Source organism: Podarcis gaigeae (genome assembly GCF_964106915.1).
Source record: "Podarcis gaigeae genome assembly, chromosome: 2".
NCBI classification, from domain to species: Eukaryota; Metazoa; Chordata; class Lepidosauria; order Squamata; family Lacertidae; genus Podarcis; species Podarcis gaigeae.
This window is the reverse complement of record NC_139679.1, coordinates 76,315,679-76,340,905: the sequence shown is the minus strand read 5'-3', so window position 1 is coordinate 76,340,905 and position 25,227 is coordinate 76,315,679. Positions and strand designations below refer to the sequence as shown.

Below are 25,227 nucleotides of genomic sequence, written 5' to 3'. Positions count from 1 at the left end.
GGCGCCCTGAAACAGAGGGTTCCCCATGCTGCGGACTGTAGCCTGCCGCCCGACGCGCGGGGCGCCCTGAAGCAGAGCGCCCCTCGCGCCAGGCAGACACGGGCCAGCCCCACAAGCTCGGGGGACAGCGGGGAGGCGCAGCACCGCCATCCCACTGTTCCCCGACCTGGTTTTTTTTGGGGGGGAAATAAAGGAAAAATACGGTACTTACTATTTCATAATAAAGTAATTATAAAATACTTTCTTTGTGTTTATTTGATGCCTATTAACGAGAGTTACTTTATATATAGTCAATATAGGCACAGAGTTAATTTTTTAAACATTTTCTAATGGTGGTGTGCCTCGAGATTTTTTTCATGAAACAAGTGTGCCTTTGCCCAAAAAAGGTTGGGAAACACTGTTCTAAGTCTTTTTCCATTTCTGACCAGAATTTGCCAAGTTTAACTGGGATTTCTATATATCATAATAGTACCAAGCTGAGCACCCACTGCATATGTAAGCACTTAGACAAAGTTGAAAAAGCTTTTTAAAAAATCTAATTTATTTTATTTTAGCTGTGTTTAAAGCTGTCCAGGGTCTCCCAGGAGCAGATTCTGAGGGTAATCATGGGGCTGCAGGGAAGAGGAGAGGAAGGCGAAGTCTCATTGAGCAAGTGCAAGTCTGCTGAAGCAACACTGGATTTTGCTGTACATCCCTTACTTTTGGCAAGAGCCTCACCTCCACCAACCAATATAAGATGTGATGTGACAGACCACTGTAGAAAAAGAATCACCTAACACACATAAAGTTACTGAGGAAGACAGTTATTATATGTGCTTGATGACATGTTACATACAAACATGCACATCTGCTTTTGCTAGCTTCAAATCTTAAAAGCACAGTTCTCTATGTGTCAGTTCCAATGACACCCACAATGATTTGAATAGATTCACTCCCAGGTACGTCCCTAAATTAGCTGTAGAGAAACAGCACACATGCCAAGAATGATGTCGTGTTTAGAGGAATTACAGTCTTTTCAGCACCAGTGAAAGATTCCTTATTCACTCAAGCCTTTTAAATAACATGTGTTTTTATAACCTGGGCTTTTCAATTTTATGATTAGTTTTTTATTGTATGCATGCAAAAAATGAACATTTATTTATGCTGCTCTTGCTGCTTTGCATTTTTAATACCATATTATATTTTGTGAGTGATCCAGTGAATATGTGTTACTGGGTGGTCATAAAAAATAATAAATAAATAAACAATACCTTTGTGAAAGAGTTCTTCAGCCAATGCAGCTGTGATCCCAATGATTTCCTATAAAGAACAAGCAAATGGAAGAAAAATCACAAACTTTTCTGCTTGAACATTTAAAAAAAAAACCATAAAACAAGATTCAATATATCTTAAAAAATAATACAGAATTAAAATAATCCAAACATTGAGTGATGTTCAGTGCTGGCTATACTCAGGAAATTAAGTCAATTAACTGAGAGGCTATCTTATCCCTTATATACCCAGTAGATCACAGCACTTTGCAGAAGACATTAGTTCAACTCATTAGCTGCTCGGCCAATAAGGGAGAAAAAAGTGTCTGAAATTATTCCCCAGTGGAGATGAAGGCTGTGTGTTCATTTTTCTTTTCTTTTTAAAAAAATTCTTTTTAATGAACTAAGCTACTGCTGGAAAAAAGATCCACAAGACAGGGAAGAATCTATTTCCTTTTACTGCAGTTCTAATTGCACAAGTTACAACCAGCTCATTTCCTCAATGGTACAATAATTAAAACTGCTGTATCAGATGCAGATGGTGTGTATCAATGAAGAACTTGAGAGAGGAAGCTTTTTCAAAATAGGAAGATTGCTTTTGGTAATCTTCCTATTAAGGAAGAAATCCATGAAGAAGAAAAGAAAGGGAAATACGTAAGGAATGACATTTGTTTCCCTGTGACATTATCCTGATAATCAGTCAATATTTGGAGCTAAATGCAATTAAGAAAATTCAGCAAGAGTGAACTATAAATGCATAATCAGAAAATGCTGTATGAAATCATTAAACATCAAAATATGCATCTAATATATAAATGGAAATGAAACGTAATCATTTAGCACCTGTGCCTTAGTCTTCGATGGGCCATACTCTGGTCACAGTTCAAATAATATGTAAAAGGGTTTGAAAAAAGACCAACAAATTCTTGTGCTGCAAGATTTTTTAAAAAGGGTGACTACAAATACAGAAGAGAAAGTGTGCTGAAAGGTTTTCTGAAACTCAAGCTATGAAAAGCAATAGATGAAAGGCACAAACACCCTAAATTCACACCGGTCATTTCAAGGCATATTTCTGAGAAGACAAGTTGTCAACATAGTGGACTACAATTCTCATCAGCCCCATGCCATTTAAGATAAGAAATTTAAAATAAGAACTGAACTCAGAATATTTGACAATAAACCATAGTGAAGAATGGCAGAATGCAACTTACGTATAAGTGAAAATGTAAGAACTGGGACAATACTTTGGGTGCAGCCAAGGGAAATGTAAGAAGGAGAGTTTGTAGATAGACTTCCAATTCTTTTTGTCTTTTTTCTACCAAACTTTTGGAATTCTTGCCAATAATCTTCTTAGGAGGTAACAGATTCTTATCTATTCTCTTTTCTGAAACAAGCTGTAAGACAAAGAGTTAAGATTGTTCCTAAATGAATCAGAGTTTTCAGAAATTAGCATTTACTGCTTACACTAAAAATTAGGGGACAAACTGAAATAAAATATTTATTTTGTCAGTAATTACCAATATAGTTTTTGAAAACTCAGGGTAATATAAAGTGAGATCTTTTTTAAAAGCTTTTACATACTGCTTTGCATGCCTTCCAAACCAGTTTTTAAAAATGGGGGGACAGGGACGGCACACGGGACTAAGGTGTCAAAAAAGATTTGTACAATTCTAACAGCAACAACGCAAATCAAACAGACAAACAAACAAACAAACAGACAAACTTCCGTAAAGGTCTTGCAGAATAACCGAGATAGTGCCAGGAGAGCAGGTTCTTAATATTGATGAAATGAATAACATTGGCTTGGATCCAGAGATACCTTGCAGTTGTGAAATAGCACTTCATTTGGGTAAGAATTTGCTTTGCTGAATTCACCTAACTTCCTGTCCTGCTGCATCCGATCCTATGCTATACCAGAAGATCTGCTGATCTTCAGGAATGGTCTTTGGGGAGAGGAGGGCAAGTCAGAAAAGCTTCACTGCATGAGCAGAGTTCCACTCCAACCTAATTTTTAACATAATGAAGTGAATGCCTTTCTCTTTGGGGGGCGGGGGAGAGGTTATAGTCTATATTATGGTTCAACAATTCTGAACTTTAAAGTCAGCAAATGTTCTTCATTAATGAGCTCAGGAACCAAATGATGACATATTACCACTCACAAGGCTCGAACACCACTAAGGATAGGAAACTAGCAGGTACCAGAAATTAAGTAACAACCAGGTTCATACTATGACCATGTAAATAAATGAACTTGGATATTCATAAACAGATCAGTTATTTTCCATAGGCAATGGTTAAAAAGAACCAAGCAGATTTTACCTAATATAATTTGCTCTCAGTGCAATTCCATACATTTCTACTCATAAGTAAGCCCTACTGTGTTCGATTGAATTTGTTCATGTGTGTGTAGATAACAGCTTACTGGCCCATTAAATGTTAACAATGCCTTGAATCCTATGATGGGTACTCTCTCTTCTCTTTTCAGCAACAGCTGTCACTCAATTGTGTGTGTGTCTGGATTCTGACTGCCGCATAGCAAGGAGGGAGGTTATAGCTCTTTCTGTGCGAAATTTTCATCAACGAAAATTGGGTGTAAGATTCTTGCATTGCTGGGAGTTCAAGTAGATGACCTTCATGGTCCCTTCCAACTCTAGCATTCTGTCACAAAGCCATATGTTGGGGGAGAGGGGAACTCCCTCCCTCTCATGGTGCGGTCTCCCATATGGCTTTCCTTTTTTTTTTAAAGAGAATCTCAACGTGGGGTATCTTTTGTTTCTGTGTTTTCACTGCTTTTAATTATTTTATATATAGAATGTATTGAAACACCGGGTTAGAAGAAGAGTAATAAATCAATGTTAATAAAACAGTAACAGAGTCATTACAACAAACATTTTAAATATGAGGATATTTACCTTTTCATGAAGTTCATGGAAGTCACTGTATCGATGTTTGACCACCCACTGATGGTTGCCAATGCTCACTTGAATGATGTACACCTAAATAAAATACAATTCTTAGCTGATAAAGAAACCTAAGATGGCCAATGTTTACACATTCAGAGACACAAAATCCCTCCAGTGTTTGTGTAACATTAAATAAAGGCTGCCAGTTAAGTTCTGAGCTTCTGCACATGCCGAGAATACCTAAACCTGTGCAAGTAAAGCATACTGACACACAAAGCAGAGGCCCGTTACCAGCAATATTCAGGTACCAGTTATTGGTTTAATTGAAGAACACACACACATCTTCCTTCAGCAAAAATGATATCCTATATCAAGCAAGCCATTGTGATTTGCCAACAAGAAACCAGCACAGTTATGAATCGCAATGCTTCCATCACATTTATGCTGTGCTCCCTGATAAGCTGGGCATAATACTGAAAGGACAAGTAAGGCAAGAGGAGCAGACAGAAATAACTGAACAGAGGTAACTGCAACAAGCAGACCTCCCTCTCCTCAAAGCCCTTCTTGCACCAAAAGCATTTGCCCAGTCACAGCCTATTGACATTCTTCAGCCACTAGGAAGTGTCATGAGATACTCTGGGATCTGTACTGCTTTCTATCGAAAACAAGGCCAAGACTGTATCTGGTGTTAGTGACTGAGCTTAGATTTGAGAGATAATGATAAAAACGTTTATCCAAAAAGAATATAAAACTTCACATAGTATTACAGCATTGCCAGCATAGTGGAGAGATATTTGCATTGATTTTGGAAAGGCACACTAGAATCCAATACCATCTAAGTATTGTTTTTAGAGTGGATTCTTGAATCCTAGAAGTTATAGTTTTTAATGGAGCATTTACCCATATTTGATCCCATTTATGTTCATGAATAGCATCTTAAAAAGCAGGGACATCACTTTGCCAACAAAGGTCTGTATAGTTAAAACCATAGTTTTCCCAGTAGTGATGTATGGAAATGAGAGCTGGACCATAAAGAAGGCTGATCGCCAAAGAATTGATGCTTTTGAATTATGGTGCTGGAGGAGACTCTTGAGAGTCCCATGGACTGCAAGAAGATCAAACCTTTTCCTTGTTAAGGAAATCAGGCCTGAATGCTCACTGGAAGGACAGATCGTGAAGCTGAGGCTCCAATACTTTGGCCACCTCATGAGAAGAGAAGACTCCCTAGAAAAGACCCTGAAGTTGGGAAAGATGGAGGGCACAAGGAGAAGGGGACGACAGAGGACGAGATGGTTGGACAGTGTTCTCGAAGCTACGAATGTGAGTCTGACCAAACTGTGGGAGGCAGTGGAAGACAGGAGTGCCTGGTGTGCTCTGGTCCATGGGGTCACGAAGAGTCGGACTCGACTAAACAACAACATGTTCATGAATCTGACATTTAAGGTCATCCTCCCAAGATATGCTAAGATTCTAGGGAGGAGCCCATAGCCGGCCTTGTTAATAACTGTAAATATTGGATACCTTTAGAATTCAGATGTACATGTTTGTCTGTAAGGCAGACAGCTGGGTTGTCCAATATTGGAATTAAAGGGGATGCAGATGGAGCTAAGTGTGAGACCATTTCTTCCATATCCTAAAAGTCAATTGAAAAAGGGATTGTGTATTTCCCCAATACACAATAAGGATTTTTTAAAAGGCAGAGCATTAACTGAAGGCGTGGTGCAGAATAATTCCAATTGAACCCACAAGATCTCCAGCAAATCAGTAATAATATGCATTATTTGTGCAAGTTGAAAGCCATCATAATATAATTTAAGATAAGGCACTCCCAATCCTCTTTTGTCTCTAGGATACAAAATTTGGAGGGTTGTTCTACTACTAAGTACTGTATTGATAACAGAGGTTACTGATAATTACTTATCAGTATTTTAATGAAGTAGGATTTTAGGCTTTGTATTCTGTGACCTAACATACAGAGTTTTTGAGCAATACTTTCTCTCTCATCACATCTCTCTTTCCCAAAATTTATATGGATGCTACTCTATTAGAATACCGGGTGTTTTTCTAGGAGCATGATATTTAAAGCACCCATTTTGGTCATAGCTTAACATTCTGGCTTGTTGGGAAGTCATTAATTATCATTTCTCAAGTTGTATGTTATGGGAAGGTATAGTTAAGTGGACACTTCCTGCTTTGTTCACAGGAAGGCAAGGCAAAGCAGCTGCATTTAAGTTCATCAGGTTTGGTCATAGTATGGCTTAAGCAGTCAAGATACGATTGTTTGAATGCAGCCTGTATGCTTCATTTCAATTATAGTATAATCATATAATCATGCATTAGTCCTTGCATTAGCAAGTAAGGAAGAAGGTTGTGAATCACTAATTCTGAAATGATAACCGGATCTATGATTAGCATTTCCTCTACATGAGTATTTTTAATACTGCATGTTACAAACAAGGCACTACAAGAGTGCTTTAAAATTGCTTCATTTTCAAATTTCATGCAGAACTGAGCATATATTCAGGGTTGTCTCTATCTCATTCACAGCTTGTCCTATTTTAATATAGGAAATTGATTGGGGGGCAGATTAACATACCATTATGTTGTACTATGTTGATAACATAATTCTATTACTAAAAGAGGCTACCTGATTTTCAGCAATTTTCAGCTCTCACAGGCACACAAGGCTGCAGCGTAAAACCCTGTTGCATGAGTAGACGTCCACTCGTGCAAAGTCTGTAATTCAAATTATCTCCCTCTGATCACACTAACTAAAATGCTTAGTAAAAGTCATTAAGATGTATATCAGAAAATAATAATAATAATAATAATAATAATAATAATAATGCTGCTCAGGACTCACATTTTATCATAAACAAGGGAGTTTTAAAAGCAACGTTTAGAAAAGTAACAGGATACTGTTTGATATATCTACAGTTAAAAAACTCAGTCCAAAGTACAAATATTTTTTTGCTGCCAACGCATGCAAATAATTTAACTGACATGAGACATCATTAATGGCATTTTAACCACATCCCTGTCAGAAATCTGTTGGTCTTGGCATTAGTTAGGTGGCTACCTTTATACTCTTAGGCTGGAATCCAATACAACTTTATCTAGAAGCATGCCTCACTCAACACAGACTTATGTCTAAGGAAACATGTAGGGGACTTAACGTTAAATTAGATTAGATTAATAAATACTGTTTAAAATACTTCACTGATATAGAGAATAGAAAAGAGTGTGTACTCTTGTATTCTGAATGTTGATGAATACATGCCTATTTCTAGAATGAGTCTCCACTACCTGAAATAAATTATTTTCACTGCTTATTTCTATGGAACAATACAAATGAAATAATATGGAGCAACCTAGGATAGTGGCTGCAAGCTACAGAGGCTCCATGTGCATTTGGAGGAGGGGGAACCATGCACACAGCAGGAGGTTTCTTTGAAGTTCTCACTGCAGCAGCTCTGGCTGTTGTGGCAGCAAGCTGTTTTGCAAATTGAACCATGGCAGTAGGAGCTGCTGCAGCAAATACTTCAAAGGAAGCTCAGGCTGTGCACTCAGTTCTTCTCTGTGCACACACTTTTCTGGATTGTGTCTCTAGAATCACAATAATCAGCATGTATTTACACACAAGAGAAGACAGGGTTGTTTTTACATTTCTCACAGCACAATCCTTTTGTAAATGAAGCTTCAAAGCCTGTACACTTCATCATCAATGTCACTTATCTTGCTATTGCTTTGTATTATCTAGTAGTAATCGAAAGATCTGCAGTTACAAAGGGCAATGTTATTACCCAAGTTGATAAGGTAAGCTATGTGTTTTGAGCTTGCAGATTTCATTAGGGGCACTAAATACAAAGTAGAGTATATACAAAATCTCTCATAAAAAACAATTTTGCACTTTTTCATTTCAGATTGGCTCTTAAAAAGGCAGCTTGGAAAAGGGAATCTTTGCACTGTCTCGTCTGCAGCCCATCAAAAGCCGCTCCTGAGGATGAAGGAACTCTCCAGAATGGGATGGGGCAGACACAGGGGCTGCAGGGGGAATTACTTTGACCCCTTACTAAGGCACTGTATCTCCCTTTGATTTCAGGCAGCCTCCCACACCTTCAGGAGCAGCTTTTCAAGGGGTGCAGGAAGCTGTCATGGGGAGATAAGGGTGGGAAAGTCTTCTAAGGGCTTCTTGCTGTTCATAATTCTGAGAAACAAAGAAAAAATACAGGCAGTGGCGTAGTAGGGGGGAGAGGCACCAGGGCAATTGCCCTGGGTTCAAAAATTTATAGGGATGTGCTTCTGAGCACATGCAAAATACTCCTTCCCTCTGAGGCTGCAGCTGCAGCTTCTGCCCTGACCAAAGGCACTCCCTGTCCCAGCTGGCCGCTTCACCTGAGCAGGACACCAAGCAGGAGCTAGGATAGGAGAGGCCCTTGTATTCCTCAGCTGTGTGGCGTCTCCTGATGGTGGGAGAGGTGGATGGACGGCGAGACTTGAGGCAGTGGCAATGCTCCAACCTGCGGAGGTGTGAACATATATCCTGCACTGCTCCATCTGGCAGCAGCAGCACTGCATGGAGGCACTGCGATGGCCAACAACTCTGTCCTGCCCACCGCTGGCTTCCTCTGCCCATTGCCCTGAGCCTCGGCAGAGATGCTCCCACTCATTTCAGCCTGCCCTGCATCAGGGAGGGTCATGTGCCCACTCAACGACAGCCCCGACAGCAGGGCACTCTGTTGCCGTGAGTTGTTCTTCAAAACCAAATCCACGCCACCTTTTTCTCCAAGCGTGGAGAAAGGTGTGCAAAAGGGAAGGAGCCACAGAGGTTGTGCAGAGTGCATGCCAATGATGGCAAGGTTTGCACCATCGGAGTACTCCCATCCCATCAGAAGGGTTACTCTGTGCTCACCATAAACTGAGATGTCAGCAGTTGGTTCCAGATGGTCCCAGTCCCTGAAGAGCAGACTCTTGCATGGTGGGCTCCTCAAATTTTTCTTTGACTGTGATATATGATTGCTTCTTCCTACAGGTTAGGGGGCTCAATACTTGCCTTGCCCTGGGCACTGGCAAACCACGCTAAGCCACTGCAGTTGGAGGAGCTGACCTCTTGGATATCAAAGAAGTAGATCTGACAAGGGGCAATGGGGCTGTACCCTTACTGAACTGTGTTACTAGGCATGAAAGTAGATCTGGGAGAGGGTAGGGATTGATGTAATGGCTACCAGACACTGCTGACTCTTAAGCAGGGGAAAGTATCGCTTACTTTGCTTACTTATATAGTTGTTAAAGATATTCATTGGTGGCTCTCACAAATAAAAATGCTGCAAGTTTCCCCAAGCCAAGTCTATTACCTTTCCCATCATCACAAGTTACCTGGGACACTGCAAGTCCATTACAGACATATCTTGTGTTGTGTTTGCTTCAGGTTGAGCTTTTTCAGGTTGCGTCCGGCGGCGACCCAGAAGTACCAGAAACGGTTACTTCAGGGTTTCGCCGCTCGCGCAGACACTAACCAATTTATTATGGCATATGCTCTTTTGGACTACAGTCTACTTCATCAGTAAACATATTTCTTGTCTATGGTTTTCTTATTATTATCATGAGGTTGCTGTGGTAGGCGACCTACCAGTCTGTCTTCGTTTTACATTGGGTAGAACCAACAAATAAAAGTATTCACTAACAAAACAAGGCGCAAGCCAAAATTAGCACTGTGAGGGGGACTGTTTGCCTAATTTTGGCTGGATTAGTCACCATAATATCATTATCTGCTCTGCACACAGATCAAAGAATTACATTTTGAAAGTACTTTATCTAGTCTGCTTTCTCCCCCTTCTCTCTTATTTTAGCTAGCCCGTGTACTCAAGGGGGAAAATATTTTCAAATCTCTCACACTGCAGTTATATCTCTGCCAAGTATCTCACATTATGTAAATCATTTCCATTATACCCTGATTTTTTTTACACTTTACATATTAAAAATGCAATCAACGATGCATGCATCTATGCAGCATTAGAAATGGGACATATATATCACTTTTAAACCAATGTGGTGCCAAGTATTCTCACCCTTAATACTATTAAAATAGGCATAAACGGGTTTAGAAATCTGTTTTCGCACTACAAAATTCATTGATGAGAATGGCTCAGAGTTCATCTAAGAGAATGGCTTAGCTAAAACAAAACTAGGAGACACACCCATTTTCATTTATGTAACCAAGTAGTTTGAGATGTTTCAATGGTAAGATTCTGGGTTGGCTTCTAAAGCTGTCAGGTAACTGTAATGTACTTGTCCACAAGGACAACTCTATACAAAGTTATTGGTATTGGTAAGAGCATTACTACAACTAGTGTAATGCAAATCAAAGCATATTCTTTTCCTCTAACCCCACCACTCAAAAAGAGAAGCATTTCATAGTTTTAACAGTTGCGTAAGATTATCATGCACTGAATTTGAGCCAGACTGGAAAAATGTCCCTTGCCCATTGCCACATCCCTTCTGCATATTATTTTAAAAAACAACATACCAAATGTATTATATGTTAGGTCATGTGTTTGGGCCAGTTTCTAAAGGATGCTTTGTATCTGTTTACCATGAAGTGAGATGGTAGAATAAAATGAAGCTCATACCAGAACTTGATCTTTGATTTGTATTTTAAACCTCAACCTTAAGAGAGACAACAACATCTATGGCCTCCCTCACATGGGTGTTGAAGGATTGGGGGGGCGGGGGATGTAAAACACTAAAAAGCGGAAGAGGGGGCTAATTTCTCACAAAAAAGCACATTTTGCCTCCTTTCTCTGGTTCTACAAATGCTAGAAAGATGAGACTCTGGGGACGATGTTTCATGGCTGGAGTGCCTCCCCTGCCCCAACACCACCTTTGCTCTCTCACATGCATCTTATTTCTTTGCTTTCGGAGTTAAGTGTTCCCGCCCAAGGAAATCCAGCCCAAGGAAGAGTTCTGTGTAACTCGGAAGAGCACAAGCATAACACGGACCCGGTGAAACCTGTAATCGTTTCCCAACAGGGCAATATCGGATCTGGATGCATCAGGAAGGCGTCTCTTTAGCAGGTTTTCTCCGACCCGCTCCCCATTTATCCCCGCATCGTCATCCCCCCTTCCCACGATATAGATACACAGTGCGTGTGTACGTGTACCATGATCAGGAGATTCCCGTCCTTTCCCCGAGAGAGGGATGAGGGACCCAGGGGAAAGACTTGAACCCTTCCCTTTGAGAAAAAGAAACCCACCACCGCCCTGACCTCGCCTCCCCTTCCTCGCCCCTCCTGCCGCCGCCGCCGCCGCCGCCTCACCGTGTAGGTCTCCACCAGCTCCGAGCCAAGGATCCGGACCCCTTTCGGGGGCTCCTCGCCCTCCTCCCCGGCCCCGACCACCTCCATCTCGGCCGCTCCTCAGGCAAGAAGAGGGCAGGGCAGGGCGCGAGGGACGCGGGAGGGGAAGGCGCCGCTGGGGCGGAGGAGCTGCGCTCACGCGGCCGCTCTCCTCAGGCGAGCTCCGCCGGCCGCTGCTGCTGCTGTTGTTGTTGTGGCGGCCGCTGCTGCTGCTGCGCTGCCCCCTCCCCACGGGCCGCTGCCAGCGCAGCACCCGCCGCCGTCACAGCCGCCATGTTCGGCTTCACTCCGCCCGCCTGCCCGCCTCCCTAACTCGGCTGGCTCCGGCGGGGGCGGGGCGAGGAGGAGGAGGAGGAGGCCTCGAGAGACGCCGCCGCGCGACAACTGTCATTCGCAGCCTGCGGAAGGGTCGAGGAAGCCCCGGGCGTAGGGGGCGGGGCTAAAGCGCGGGAGATCGAGAGGGGGGGAAGGAAGGAAGAAACATGGACTTTCGAAAGATGTAGAGTCGCAGTTCCTTCAGCCGGAGGACGGAGCTTCCGGGTTACTTTCGACCCCGTTTTCCTCCTAAAAAAAAAGCTTCACCCCTGAGTTTCTTTTGGAAAGAAGGTGTTGCAGTTCGGATACGGTTGCTCCGCCAGCCACAGAATCCACCACTCTTGACTAGTGAGTCCTTGGCTTGTGCTGCTGAGCCGCCAGCATCTATTACTACAAGTTATCCCAGACAACACCACTGTTTCGTTATATTGCAAATCACCCCTATAATCTTGCTTTTGCTGTTATAATGGTAGCCTGCACCTGTGAAGGAGGCTCCATTTTTGCCTGGAGAGGCACGGAAAGAACCTCCATTATGCAACGTAGATATGTCCAGGCAAATAATGTTTATGCAACAAATTGCTTCACCTCATGAATACACCCATGAACGTAAATCTTTATCATCCTGTTATCCTTTGCTGTCACTTACAAAATTCAAAGGTAAACAAAAGAGATTTAGATGGAAGAATCCTCATGGGATGTTAAGCTAATAAATAATCAGCTGAAACGCTAATAGAAAACTTGCCCTTCCTTCTCCCTCACCGGAGCAACTATCCAGCAAGGCCCAAAGGATGTGGCAATCTTTCTGTCCTTGCTAGCTGTCAGCTGGCTCATTAACGGTTAACCAACTATTTTTCTCTGCCTCTTAACCACTGTCTGTCTTGCTCTTCAAAATGCCTATTTTTAAAAAACTCCTGTGGCTCCAGGGAGACATTACCAAAAACAGAAAAAGAGCTTTTAAGTTCTGCACTCAATTTTTTTCTTTCCTAGCTACTGTATGAGTCCCAAGCAAGTTTTGTCTTTCTTTTCTGAACATGACTTTAAAATTTTTTAAATGTAATTTATGACAACTGTCTGGGGCATGCATTTTAAGGATTATTTTTGGACTTGTCTACGTTAACCTTTATGGTAGGATTTAGATCTCTAATAATTTATGTAACCTCTTTAAGAATTACTGTATTAATAGTGTCTGTTGTTTTGCTTATAGCTCCTGAAAAATGCTTTATTATTTTACTTCTGAATGCACTGAGCTACAAGAACAAGCTTTGCAGCAGTGTGAACCAGAGCCTGTTCACCTTTTTGGCTCATTCATCAAGTAGAGCCAGCCAGTACCAGCCTAAGACAGTTTGCTATAAGTGGCGAAGGATAAAATGGTCCCTTCCCTACCCACATTCCATGTTCGGAAACCCACCAGACTGGCAAGCAAACACCAGGGCTGGAGCAGCATTCTCCACTGTGCCTGAAGGCAGCAAGCTAGTTTAGAGGGCACAGGGCAGCTCAGTTCTCCACCACCTCACAGCTATTTTCCTGGTCACCTCCTGGCCACATCACACTGCTTAATGATAGGGTGCCCCAGAGCCATCCATTACCTGAGAATACAAGTGCAGAGGATGAAGAATTTAGAATGCCAACTCTTAGCATTGGAAGAATGGAGAAAAACCTCTCCCTTTGACCAGGAGGATATTTAACATTTGTTATAATTATATACAGTGGTACCTCTGGTTACGAACTTAATTTGTTCTGGAAGTCTGTTCTTAACCTGAAACTGCTCTTAACCTGAGGTACCACTTTAGCTAATGGGGCCTCCTGCTGCCGCCGCATGATTTCTGTTCTCATCCTGGGGCACCTCACAGCTATTTTCCTGGCCACCTCCTGGCCACATCACACTGCTTAATGATAGGGTGCCCCAGAGCCATCCATTACCTGAGAATACAAGTGCAGAGGATGAAGAATTTAGAATGCCAACTCTTAGCATTGGAAGAATGGAGAAAAACCTCTCCCTTTGACCAGGAGGATATTTAACATTTGTTATAATTATATACAGTGGTACCTCTGGTTACGAACTTAATTTGTTCTGGAAGTCCGTTCTTAACCTGAAACTGCTCTTAACCTGAGGTACCACTTTAGCTAATGGGGTCTCCTGCTGGCGCCGCACGATTTCTGTTCTCATCCTGGGGCAAAGTTCTTAACCCGAGGTACTACTTCCGGGTTAGCGGAGTCTGTAACCCAAAGTGTTTGTAACCCAAGGTACCACTGTATTATTCTTATTGATCTTATGTTAGCTGCTTCATAAGCATTGTTGGCTGATGTGAGGGTAAAACACAATATGACTGAACAAACAAATAAATAAATAAATAAATATAGGAAATAAATCCATGTTAAGTGATCCTGACTATTGTAGTGCCATTCTTACGTACCTCTACTCATTCAAAGTAAAGCCCACTTGCAAATTCTTCACATAAGTTTCCATTTACAGATGAATTAGTTTCTTGCCAGCTCTACCTACCTGTGTGCAAACACAGTTGGACAGAGGGGGGAGCTCTGAATCAGTGGAGAGAGAGATTGTTCACTCTAGCATATGTATAACCTCAATACCAATGCATGTCCCTGAACAAGCTAAGTGAATGATGGAACAAATTGTTTTGCCAAGGGTCAACATGAATTAAGAATTTAACCAGCTTATCCCACAGATGCTTGCAGAGAATTTGGTAACAGTCAGTTCAAACATTTGGACTATTGTGTGGTACAGTTATTCAGATGGAAGACTCTCCTTCACTACTTAAAAAGGAAACAGAAGTGGTTCCATTGGGTTGAGTGAAGGACTGTGCCATAAACCTGCATGTGGAAAGTTTATATATGAATTGTTTCTCAATTGTCACAGAGTGTACACCATAGGCCCATGTTCTCGCCCCTGACATTGTGATACACATGTGGAATCTGGAAAAGGGTTCCTTTGGAAAGGACAGGTCTTCCAATAGGATACTCATGTTCTGTTGGTAGAAAATCAGCTCTGCATAGTATACAAAGCACTGGTTTTGCGGTCAGCTGTGTTGTAAGTCATATGGATGAATTTGAGCGCGGAAAACTAAAGGGCCCCCAAAATGTGGAACCATCATTCTATACGTGTGCCATCTGATCCCTGAAAGAAGCATAAGTGTAGCAAAGATCAGGTTGCACTTTAGTTCTGAAGTATAAAACAAACAAAGTAAGCGTCAGTGGAATTAGGATCATGTTTTAGAAATGTCAGCTGTAACAAACTTTGCATGCTTTCCATTGAGACAAGGTGAAGAGTCTTGCTTAGAATGGATAGGATGGCTTTATATGCCGGGCTGTGTAGCGATCAGCAGTCCCTGGCTGACACATTTAGGGCTGCCAGCCTACTATATAAGCAGAGCTTCAAGGGACAGAGAGCTGGCAGAGACCTTAATTTTGTCTCTGTACAGTTTGTCATCTCCATCCAGCACCGGGCCAACAGTAACGAACCATGGATGATATTTACAAGGCAGCAGTAAGTAATATTTCCATACATGATGATATAAAGCTGAGGCTGGGACTTGCTTCTGCGTAAGCAAGCACAGGATTATGCTCCACATGTCTTAACAAGGTGCAAATATTAATGTTCTGGTTAATGCTGGTGATGATGTTAGATTCATTTTTATCATTAATGTTAAATGTAATAATGGAGATCCTTCAACTTGTTGATATGATAAAGAGATTTGCCATACAGCTTAAGTTCCCTAAAAAAACTTAAAAAAAACTTGGACAAATGCATTGTTGCTTAATTTAATGAAACTTACTGTGTTTTATGTGAAAGTCTGTTTTCATTGTAACCCAGCTCTAAATAGAGTATATATTTTAGGTTTTTGTTTAATGGATTAGGGATGCCTAACTGCATAAGGCTGTTGTTGAGCATAATTTCAAAACTACTTTATCTTTGTACTATTATAGCCAATATGTTTTACAGAAAATGCAGTTAGCAGTGAAACAATTTATTATTTATATATGCAAATATAGTTTTTTCCCAGAAGTTCACAAGCTGAAGGGTTTTTGTTGGTTTGTTTAATTCGGAATTCATCTACAATTTCCCCTTCTGCTCGTAATTGTGAACTACAAGGGGGCCTGAGAAGTAATGTGGTTATAATTTTTTGCGCCTATGGTTTTGCTCTGCAAGACGAATTTTGAAGGAAAATGCTCACTCTGTTCAATGAAGAAGAGGACACCAGATCACAATTGCCTAAATTTCAGGAAAGTTAGATTAGTTATTATTTTTAGCTTGGAAAGTAAGTCAAAGGGGTAAGGAGAGAAACTAATGACAATAACAGAAATACTCTCACTAATTCCATTTTAATCGGGGGAAGAACAGTTCCGGCTATATCTGTAGTCTAACTGGGCTTATGTTCTGCTGTGGTTAAGATTGTTAATAAGAAACCCTAATAAGACAGATGGACGAAGGGATGATTCCTGCCTGAGCATATCCTGGTGATGGCTAAGCTCCTACAAGTAGGTTTAAACAGCTGCTATGTGCTGTAAATAAATAATCCACTGAGGCAAAAGAATGTATCTGGGCTGTGGACACATTTCTGTCTAAAATACAGAAGATTCTTTTTCCAATATGGGACAACACTGGGCTATCTGAATTCTGCATGTTTTGCATTTTCTTACTAATAAAAGGGTCTGCAGTCTGCAAGTTGGTAGTCAACCCCAGACAGCACTGTCTGCTTTCTGAGCAACACTGTTGAGACTAGGCTCATCAAAGCATTGAGGGAAATTTATTTATAGCAAAATTTACTTTACATTTAGTACAGTGGTTCTACACCCCTTGTCATAGCCTTTAACTTATTTGCCTTTACAACAATTATAGAGGAAGTCACTGGTTTTCCCATGTTGTAGGAATAGAATTACAGCCACTTAAGAGAGTTCTTCATCCTTGTCCATTTGGGGCTCCTGGTCAACAAGATGATCCTTTACGTGTTGCCTTAGCTTAGCCTTGTACATGTTTATCTTACGACATTTGTATCCTACTCCTTGCCCAATGAGCTCAATGCAGGTTTCTTTCCCCATTTTATGCTCACAACAAACCTATAAGGGAGGTTTGGTTGATAGATGTGATTTGCCAGAGGCCGAATGGCTGAGGCTGTATTTGACCCCAGGTCTCTCTCTTGTCCAATCCTCTAACAAGTTAACATAAAAAGGCAGCAACTGGGGTGCTGAGCTGGAAACGAAAGAATGTTACATTAGTCCGTCATTTACTGCAAAGTACAATCATCTTTACATGCATACAACTGCTCCTGTAACACATGTAATTTTGCAACCACTTGTTCAAAGGAATCCAGCGGATTTATCGTGTTGCCCACTCACATCTCTTCTGCAGAGCTAAGTTTGGAATGCTTTCCAGATGCCAGTGTATACAAAGAACATTTTCAGGGCCATGGGTTGAGATAAAAGCCTCCAGTGATAAATACCAATGTCAGTCAGCTTCTGTGAACAATCAGAAGGGCTATCTTTCTTAACAGCATCTCAGTCACTAGGGCATAAAAATAGCCAGCGTGCCAAAATAGTCAAGTTATGTGGAGCACACAAAAGTGACAGGAGGCGTTTGTTTGCTGTCTCCAACTATCTTGGGTTGTCGGGGTTTTTTTTCTTTTTCTTTTTGGTCATCACAATGAAAGAGCATCTCACAGCTGCTCTACTTCCATCACAGAGGCTTATATAAGCGGGTTCAGGTTTCACTATGAAATTTTGCACTGGCATCTTGCTGCTATTGTTATCTGTTTCCATAGATTATCCCCCTCCCCCATCTTGTCATTCGTTTTCTGCAGCCTTCCAACGCAATACAAGCAAGGCTGATGGATGGGAGACCAGTATTTCTATGGGGTGGTTCTGACCTCATAGGTAATTGGAAAAGATTTTACAGGTTGATCCATGTGTGTCAGTTTACTCTGAAAAGATTCTGCAGAAGCAAACAGGACTGGTCAGGAATAAGGGAATGTTTCTCAACAGCCATCTTTACACAAAGGTGTGTAAGGGGGACAGGGCAGAAGGTGTATGTGTATCTTGGAGATGCTGACATGAAGGAGGTGGTATCTGTTTGTATGTAGGAGGAGTACAGCAGAGTTGGAGTCCAAGACTGCAGTCCAATGGCCCAGTCGGAAGAATAATGAGCTGGGGGGGCGTGTCCCTGGGTCTGAACCTGAATTTAGAGCCAACACTCTGTCACCCCACCACCAGCTTTCAGAAGAACCTGGAAGTCTATTCTGCAAACCATAAGCACTTAGGCCAGCTCACCAAAGACAACAGAGAGGATAAATCAGAAGCACAAGGCCCAGATCATAAGCATGAATATTTTGAGGGGACGCTCCTACAGTGGTATCTCAGGTTACATACGCTTCAGGTTACATATGCTTCACGTTACAGACTCCGCTAACCCAGAAATAGTACCTCAGAGTAAGAACTTTGCTTCAGGATGAGAACAGAAATTGTGCTCCGGCGGCGTGGCGGCAGCAGGAGGCCCCATTAGCTAAAGTGGTACCTCAGGTTAAGAACAGTTTCAGGTTAGGTACGGACCTCCGGAACGAATTAAGTACTTAACCCGAGGTACCACTGTATTATGTATTAACTTGAGCACATAGCAACTAAATGGTACAAATTAGCATTTAGTATCATTAAAGGAGATGCTGGCTAAATCCCACGAGGAAACAACCAGGCAAATTAGATGTGCATATTTGAGATAGGTGAAGATGTTATGATGCCTATTAAATACAATGTTAATGAGAAGGGATGCATCAAGAGGAGAATTCACAATCAAGTCAACACTAATTTTTTTTTTGGGGGGGGGGAGAGAGAGAGAGAGAGAGAGAGAGAGAGAGAGAGAGAGAGACTTTAATTCATGTCAGAGCAGGTGAAGTTGGAGGCTACTGAAACATTTTACTTTAAGAAATTAATATATCTGTTTTGTTAGCCTGTAATGTCTTGCTACTGGAAGACTATATTTGACTGAAGTACAAGGATGATATATATACAAATAGTTATACTGTATGATTGAACTGAGTCTTTATTTTAATAACAGGTTGAGCAGTTGACAGAAGAACAGAAAAATGGTAAGCTTGTGCCATTTATCTTCCCATTTATTTCACAAGAAGGCTGTTTGCCGCATTGTCAACTTGTAATTGGGGTGGTTGACTAACCAATTAGCCACCAGCGCTGACAAGTAATCAATATGTAAAATAAAGAGCTTGGATACAGAGCTGGTGGAAGATGACCATTTGTGAAGTTCAGCCTGCTACCACTTCACTCTAATCTTAAGAGGCGGTTTCCTGCTTATGCTTCCCAACCCTTTATTGGCAGATGCAGGATATAAAGAAATTCCAGAGATGTTTTTAAAAGGGGTCATATAGACCTATGAAGCTGCCTGATGATGTTAGATCAACTGGGCCATGATATGCCTGGTACCAAGACAAGGTACTGGTTCCAAATATTCCAGTACTGTTGACTCTGTCTATCAGGGGCTTCCCACAGTAAGGACTTCTTGCTACCCAAGAGATTGACCCCGGTCTGTATGTGCATGGACCATGTGGTCTATTACTGAGCTATGGGCCCTCCACAGATTGCATTTGGCATATTTTTGAATTAAAATATAAACTAACAGAGTACATCTGTGAAATGCTGGGAGGCTGAATGTCCTTGAAACTCTTTTAAGCCTTTTAACGTTTTGAGCTTAGCTGGTCCCATTCATGAAAGGGAAGGGATGAGAGACAATCAATCTGGCATAATTTTGAAGGCAGGAGTAGAAAGCTGCCAGCTATTTTCTGTCAGTCACAGCTGGAAAGTGCTGTAGGCTTTGAAGCCTCCTTGTTGAATTCAATGTGGCAAACCCTGACTTCATTTCTTCCTCCAGAATTCAAGGCTGCTTTTGATATATTTGTCCTGGGTGCAGAGGATGGGTGTATCAGCACAAAGGAGCTGGGGAAGGTGATGAGAATGCTGGGGCAGAATCCTACCCCCGAGGAGCTGCAGGAGATGATTGATGAAGTAGACGAAGATGGTAAGCTATTTTTTTCTGGGTGGTTATAAGGATCTGGAAAGGAAAGTTTAAAAATAGTAAAACATTTTTTTTTCTTGAGAGCTGTGTGGAGGAGGAATGAAGAGGAGTTGAACCAGATGTCCTTTGGCATATTCTGCATTTTTATCTTGTGAACTGCCCGGAGATCTTCGGATGAAGGGTCGTATATAAATTTAATGAATTAATAGCAACAACATTATTTTTATTTATAGCCCATGCATCTGGCTGGGTTTCTAGATGGAATTCTAGATGGAAATCATCATATTGAAATAATTCATCACACCTCCTTGAATGTTTATGGGTTCAAAGAATGGATGAAACAAGAAGAACAACTAACAACACAAGCAACAAAAATTTGGGAAAAAACAACCACCACCACTTAAATTTGAAGGAAAAACAAGCTTCTGTCAACTGCTACAGCATTTACAATATTAACTGGCTTTTTTTATTACCATGTTCGGAATATTTAAGTGGAAATGCTCAAGGTGAGAGATAAGTTACCTTTGTTGTTTTCTTTTTCATTGACAGGCAGTGGCACTGTAGATTTTGATGAGTTCTTAGTTATGATGGTCAGGTGTATGAAAGATGACAGCAAAGGAAAATCAGAAGAAGAACTTTCTGATCTCTTCAGAATGTTTGACAAGTAAGTACCTTGTGGACCTAGACAGTGATCAAGTGGAGACAGAACGTTTCTAACACTCATACCTAGTCCCGGGTGACTAGTAATATGCAAGAAGAGGATAACTAGCTTTCATAGACTTCCTTCACTGTGATAGCTGCCACTACGAGGATGGGGGAGAAATCATTTCAGCTCACATTTCAAGGCAATATGCCAACCGAGACACAACCAGCCTGCAAAATTCACATTTCTCTGAATATTGCAATTCTTTTTATTACTTAATATATTGACATCCTGCCATTCTCCCAGGTTGGGATTCATTGTAGTCCTCCAGCCAAGTAATGCACAGAAAAATGCATATACTAGGGTGGAGTGTTTATAAAATGCATAATTTAGTAAAAAAAACAACCATACAAAAATGTATTGTATTAGGGTAAAAAGGTAAAGGTAAAGGTACCCCTGCCCGTACGGGCCAGTCTTGACAGACTCTGGGGTTGTGCGCCCATCTCACTCAAGAGGCCAGGGGCCAGCGCTGTCCGGAGACACTTCCGGGTCACGTGGCCAGCGTGACATCGCTGCTCTGGCGAGCCAGAGCCGCACACGGAAACGCCGTTTACCTTCCCGCTGGTAAGCGGTCCCTATTTATCTACTTGCACCCGGGGGTGCTTTTGAACTGCTAGGTTGGCAGGCGCTGGGACCGAGCAGCGGGAGCGCACCCCGCAGCAGGGATTCAAACCGCCAACCTTTCGATCGGCAAGTCCTAGGCGCTGAGGCTTTAACCCACAGCGCCACCTGCGTCCCGTATTAGGGTAAAGTGCATTGCAAAGGTGGATATATTAGGCAAAATTAGGCGTAGAAACATTAGAAGAATGTCACGACATAATGATACCATGCGATTATTGTCCTACCCACCTGACAAAGTTGGCCTGCAGGGGGAAGGCTAGATAAAAATCTGACCCCCAGGGGCAAGAAGGTTCCAGAACTTTCTCTTCATCATCATTAACTTGACAGGTTGGATGGGCATCTGTCATGGATGCTTTAGTGGAGTTCCCTGCATTGCAGGGGGTTGGACTAGATGACCCTTGGTTCCCTTCCAACTCTACAATTCTATGATTCAACACGTTTGGATTTTTCCCCTCTTTCACATTGGCCAACCATTAAGAAAGACCCAAAACTTCAGGGCCAATATTTAGATGGGTATGAATGTTGCATTTGCACATGTGCATTTAGCAGCTCCACTAGATTATCACTCAGCTGTTTGCAAGTCCTTTCTTTGTAAAATTCAGATCTCTGAGAAACTGCACATGATCATATTGAAATACAAATATTAATGCCAAACAATGCCTTTTGGGTTGTTTGGTTGATCTTGTGGTGTATCGCATAGAATACAGTGTTCAAATAAACGCAATGCAATGCTTGGTGAGAATGAAGAAATATACAGGAATGGAATTCTTCCATTTTTGAGCTCTCCCATCTCTTCACAGAAATACAGATGGATACATAGACCTAGACGAACTAAAACTTATGTTGCAAGCTACAGGAGAAACGATCACTGAAGATGACATTGAGGAACTTATGAAAGATGGAGACAAAAATAACGATGGCAAGATTGACTATGATGGTAATTGACTGTGTGTAACTTTGCATATAAATCACAGCAAGAATTGCAGTGCTCTTAGATGGTAACCACTATAAAGAAAAAGAGGGTGGACACACACACACACACGACCTAATCTTAAAAACTCAGAATCATCATTACTTAAAGACCAAAGGTACTCCTTTCAGTTAAATCCTTCCAGCTTGGGACCAGCTGACTTGAAGCATCACCTTACCCCATAAATGCCCACTTGACTGCTTTGATCTGTGGATCTGGGAGTGCCACATAGTGTTCATTCCACACTTGCAAGGAATCCTTCAGTATAGCCACACCTGCACTTTTGAATTCCCTGCTGATTCCCTGTAGCACGGCAAAACTAGGCTTTCTTTCACCTGGGTAGAAGACTCACATCGACCAGCCCTATGCGCATTTCCATACACATGCACACACGTACACACGCACACTCCTCTGCTCTTTTCTGATATCTAGCTCCTGAGGGTTTCTTTGACATTGTGCCCATTATAGCAGGGGCAGCTTCCAGAGGCTTCACTTGAACGGACTACGGCTTCCTCTTGAACTCGGTGATTGTTACTTCTGAGTAGAGCATGCTTAGACATTGCACTAGTCACCAGGGCTTACTTCTGAACTCAGTGGTCCTTACTTATGAGTAAATATGCATAAACGTTAACACTGCAAGTCATTTCCCAGTAATATAAAGAATTATCTCACTTCATTTCCCAAAGCACAGGGTCATTTACTTCTCTGTCTGGTTTTAGTTCTTTGTGTCTTAAATTCCCTCTTCTCCCCCAACCCCACCCCACGAAAAACAGCAAGGGGACCGAGATCTGAATTGTGAAAAAGCAAACCCCCATATTTACAACCTTATCACACGATTGTGGGAAAGAAGGTTCTCATGTCTCTTTAAAGACTTACAGATCAGAGCAGTTACATTTGGGGTGTGTGGGGGGTGGTGGTGGAGAAAAACAGCTGTCCAAGCTGGGGAGCCTTGGTGGGACAAGGGAGCCACCTGGCACCAAGGAGTGTAGAGACACACGAGGGAGAGAGGGGCTGGTGCTGCAGCCCAATGCAGCTGTCCTGGGCACCCCACATGCGCGGAGGGGGCTCTTCCCTCTGGAACAGGCAAAGTGAGTGGGGAGAGAAGGAAGGGGCTTCTGACTCAGAGGGTAGGATGGGATGAGGCAACAAAGGCAATAGCAAAACCACTTTGGACCTATGGGGTGGAGTGGGTGGTGGTCAGGCAGCCCCAGCTCATCGTAGATTGGCTAACAGGCTGAGAGCATCAATGACGCCCTCTGGAGGCTTCACCTTGGGCAGAATTCCTGGCTAAAAGCCCTTAGTTTTTGGCACTGTAGGCAAGCACTTTCACTGTAATGTTTTCAGACCTGCTAAAAACTTTTTTATAAGCAAGCGTGCCCAAACATATAAATTTGACATGTGTTTTATAATAGATTTTTAAAATAGCTGATTTTATTTTGAACAAAAATTACCCTAACTTGTTTTTAAATTTTGATGTGATCAGAAATTTTAATGTACAATTTATGTAAACTGCTTAGAGGTTTTGATGATTAAGTGGTATATAAATCCTGTTACCTAAATAAAGGAGGAAAAGCCTTGGCTGTATTGCAGTATGCAATAGTCTCTGGGTCAGAATGCATTAACTTGCATTCACGGGCCCGCCACTTCATTGTCAATTCTTAATAGCTCATATTTAAGCTGTTGGTATCATTTTCCGTACACAAAACCGTTTTTTGATTATCCTTTCAAAAAAAGTACAAGACAAATTGAGATGTCTCATAGCCATGGTCACAGTCTAATGAAGAGTTAAGCTTGCTTTGGGCCATTGAAATAAATAGTCCTAAGTGTGCTTAACTGTCTTGGACTATAGCCATTGTTTGCTTGAAAAATGTTTGAGGAATGATAATAGGGTGGTTTTGCCTCGGGGAAAGTAATGGGTACGACAAACTCAAATGGCAAAATGCATGCCTTATGTGCAACAATTGATACATACAGTCAGTGCTCCCCCCCCCCTAAAAAAGTGTTTAGGGGTACTCTCATTTTCCTACTCATATTTAAATACTGCCCCTCAATGAGGCCAAACTTAGATTCACAAAACTTTTAGGGGTATGCATACCCCTGTATACAGTCCTTGCATGAGTACAGCTCATCATCTGGGGCAGGAGGTTTCTATGGGAAAGGAGAATCACACTTGTGGAGCTGGGGAGGGAGAAGTGTCAAGAAACATCCCCTGCTTCTCCAACCATCATCTTATTAAACAAACATCTTGGATTTCCTTTCTTTGGCAGAATTTCTGGAGTTTATGAAAGGCGTTGAATAAGCATAAGATCTCTGGAAAAGCAGCCTCGGACACCTCCAGTTCTCTTTTCCTTACTACTTGCATGATGTCATGTACTGAAGATGGTGAACATCAGGAAAGTGTGACCCATATCTTAAGTGCCTCAGATAGTCATCCTATGGACTATTTATTGAGTCAGGTTGTGGTCCTGTTTACTTGTTATTGCTTTCCATGATTATAATGTGCCCTTTAATGTATGAATGGGTTGTGCAGGTGACAATGAAAAATGAGGCTTAAATGACTATTGAGACATTTAGTAATTCACTACAAACTCTGACTTAACAGTGGAGCTACAGCTCATCCTCCACCAGTGTCAAGTGGAATGTAAAAGTACAGTGTGTACAGAAATAAAAATTTCTTTTTGAAATGCTAATAAAATTATTTTAAAACTAAAGTTGTTGGTGGTTTTGCAGAAGACTTTCACTGCCAAAAGGTGCTAGGGATGCTTATCAACATTTCAGGTTTGGGTTTATACTGGAGTGTCCTCATCAAACATGTCATGTGCTGTATTCTCTGAACATATTTTTGTCAAGGTCTGTTTCTTTATTTCAAGAATTTGTACCCAGTTCTTCAGCCAAACACATTAGGTAGCCATCCTCAATATACTCCTTTAAATGCTTGCGAAAAACTTTGATTTCAGCAAGCACAAGATTTAGTCATATGCATACAGTATTTGTTTTTCATATTTGCTGATTTTATCTATTGATAATTGATGTATGTACACTGCTTAAAGGTGTATCATCATCATCGCCACTATC

At 41.6% G+C, this 25,227-nt stretch overlaps 2 protein-coding genes across 2 annotated transcripts in view; one reads left to right on the top strand and one right to left on the bottom strand.

Annotated features, from left to right (window-relative positions):
- NISCH (nischarin) overlaps positions 1-11,931 on the bottom strand; it is a 38,677-nt gene extending 26,746 nt beyond the window's left edge. Inside the window, exons 1-4 of the mRNA XM_083726500.1 lie at positions 11,470-11,931; positions 4,163-4,246; positions 2,462-2,644; positions 1,251-1,299 (exon numbers count right to left, since the gene is read on the bottom strand). Coding sequence (XP_083582626.1) covers positions 1,251-1,299; positions 2,462-2,644; positions 4,163-4,246; positions 11,470-11,556 — 403 coding nt within the window. The 5' untranslated portion in view covers positions 11,557-11,931. The remainder of the gene's footprint in view (positions 1-1,250; positions 1,300-2,461; positions 2,645-4,162; positions 4,247-11,469) is intronic.
- Positions 11,932-15,183: 3,252 nt separating this feature from the next.
- Positions 15,184-24,863, top strand: TNNC1 (troponin C1, slow skeletal and cardiac type). Its single transcript, XM_083726709.1, has 6 exons — positions 15,184-15,328; positions 18,887-18,917; positions 19,715-19,861; positions 20,408-20,522; positions 21,983-22,119; positions 24,420-24,863. Exons 1-6 carry the CDS (start codon positions 15,305-15,307, stop codon positions 24,449-24,451), a joined length of 486 nt encoding a protein of 161 aa, XP_083582835.1. The 5' UTR covers positions 15,184-15,304; the 3' UTR covers positions 24,452-24,863.
- The last annotated feature ends 364 nt before the right edge of the window (positions 24,864-25,227 follow it).

Coding starts and splice junctions, on each gene's coding strand:
- TNNC1 (XM_083726709.1), top strand. CDS start 15,305: ATGGATGATATTTACAAGGCAGCA. Junction 19,862..20,407: donor TGATGAAGTAGACGAAGATG/GTAAGCTATTTT, acceptor TTTCATTGACAG/GCAGTGGCACTGTAGATTTT. Junction 22,120..24,419: donor TGGCAAGATTGACTATGATG/GTAATTGACTGT, acceptor TTTCTTTGGCAG/AATTTCTGGAGTTTATGAAA.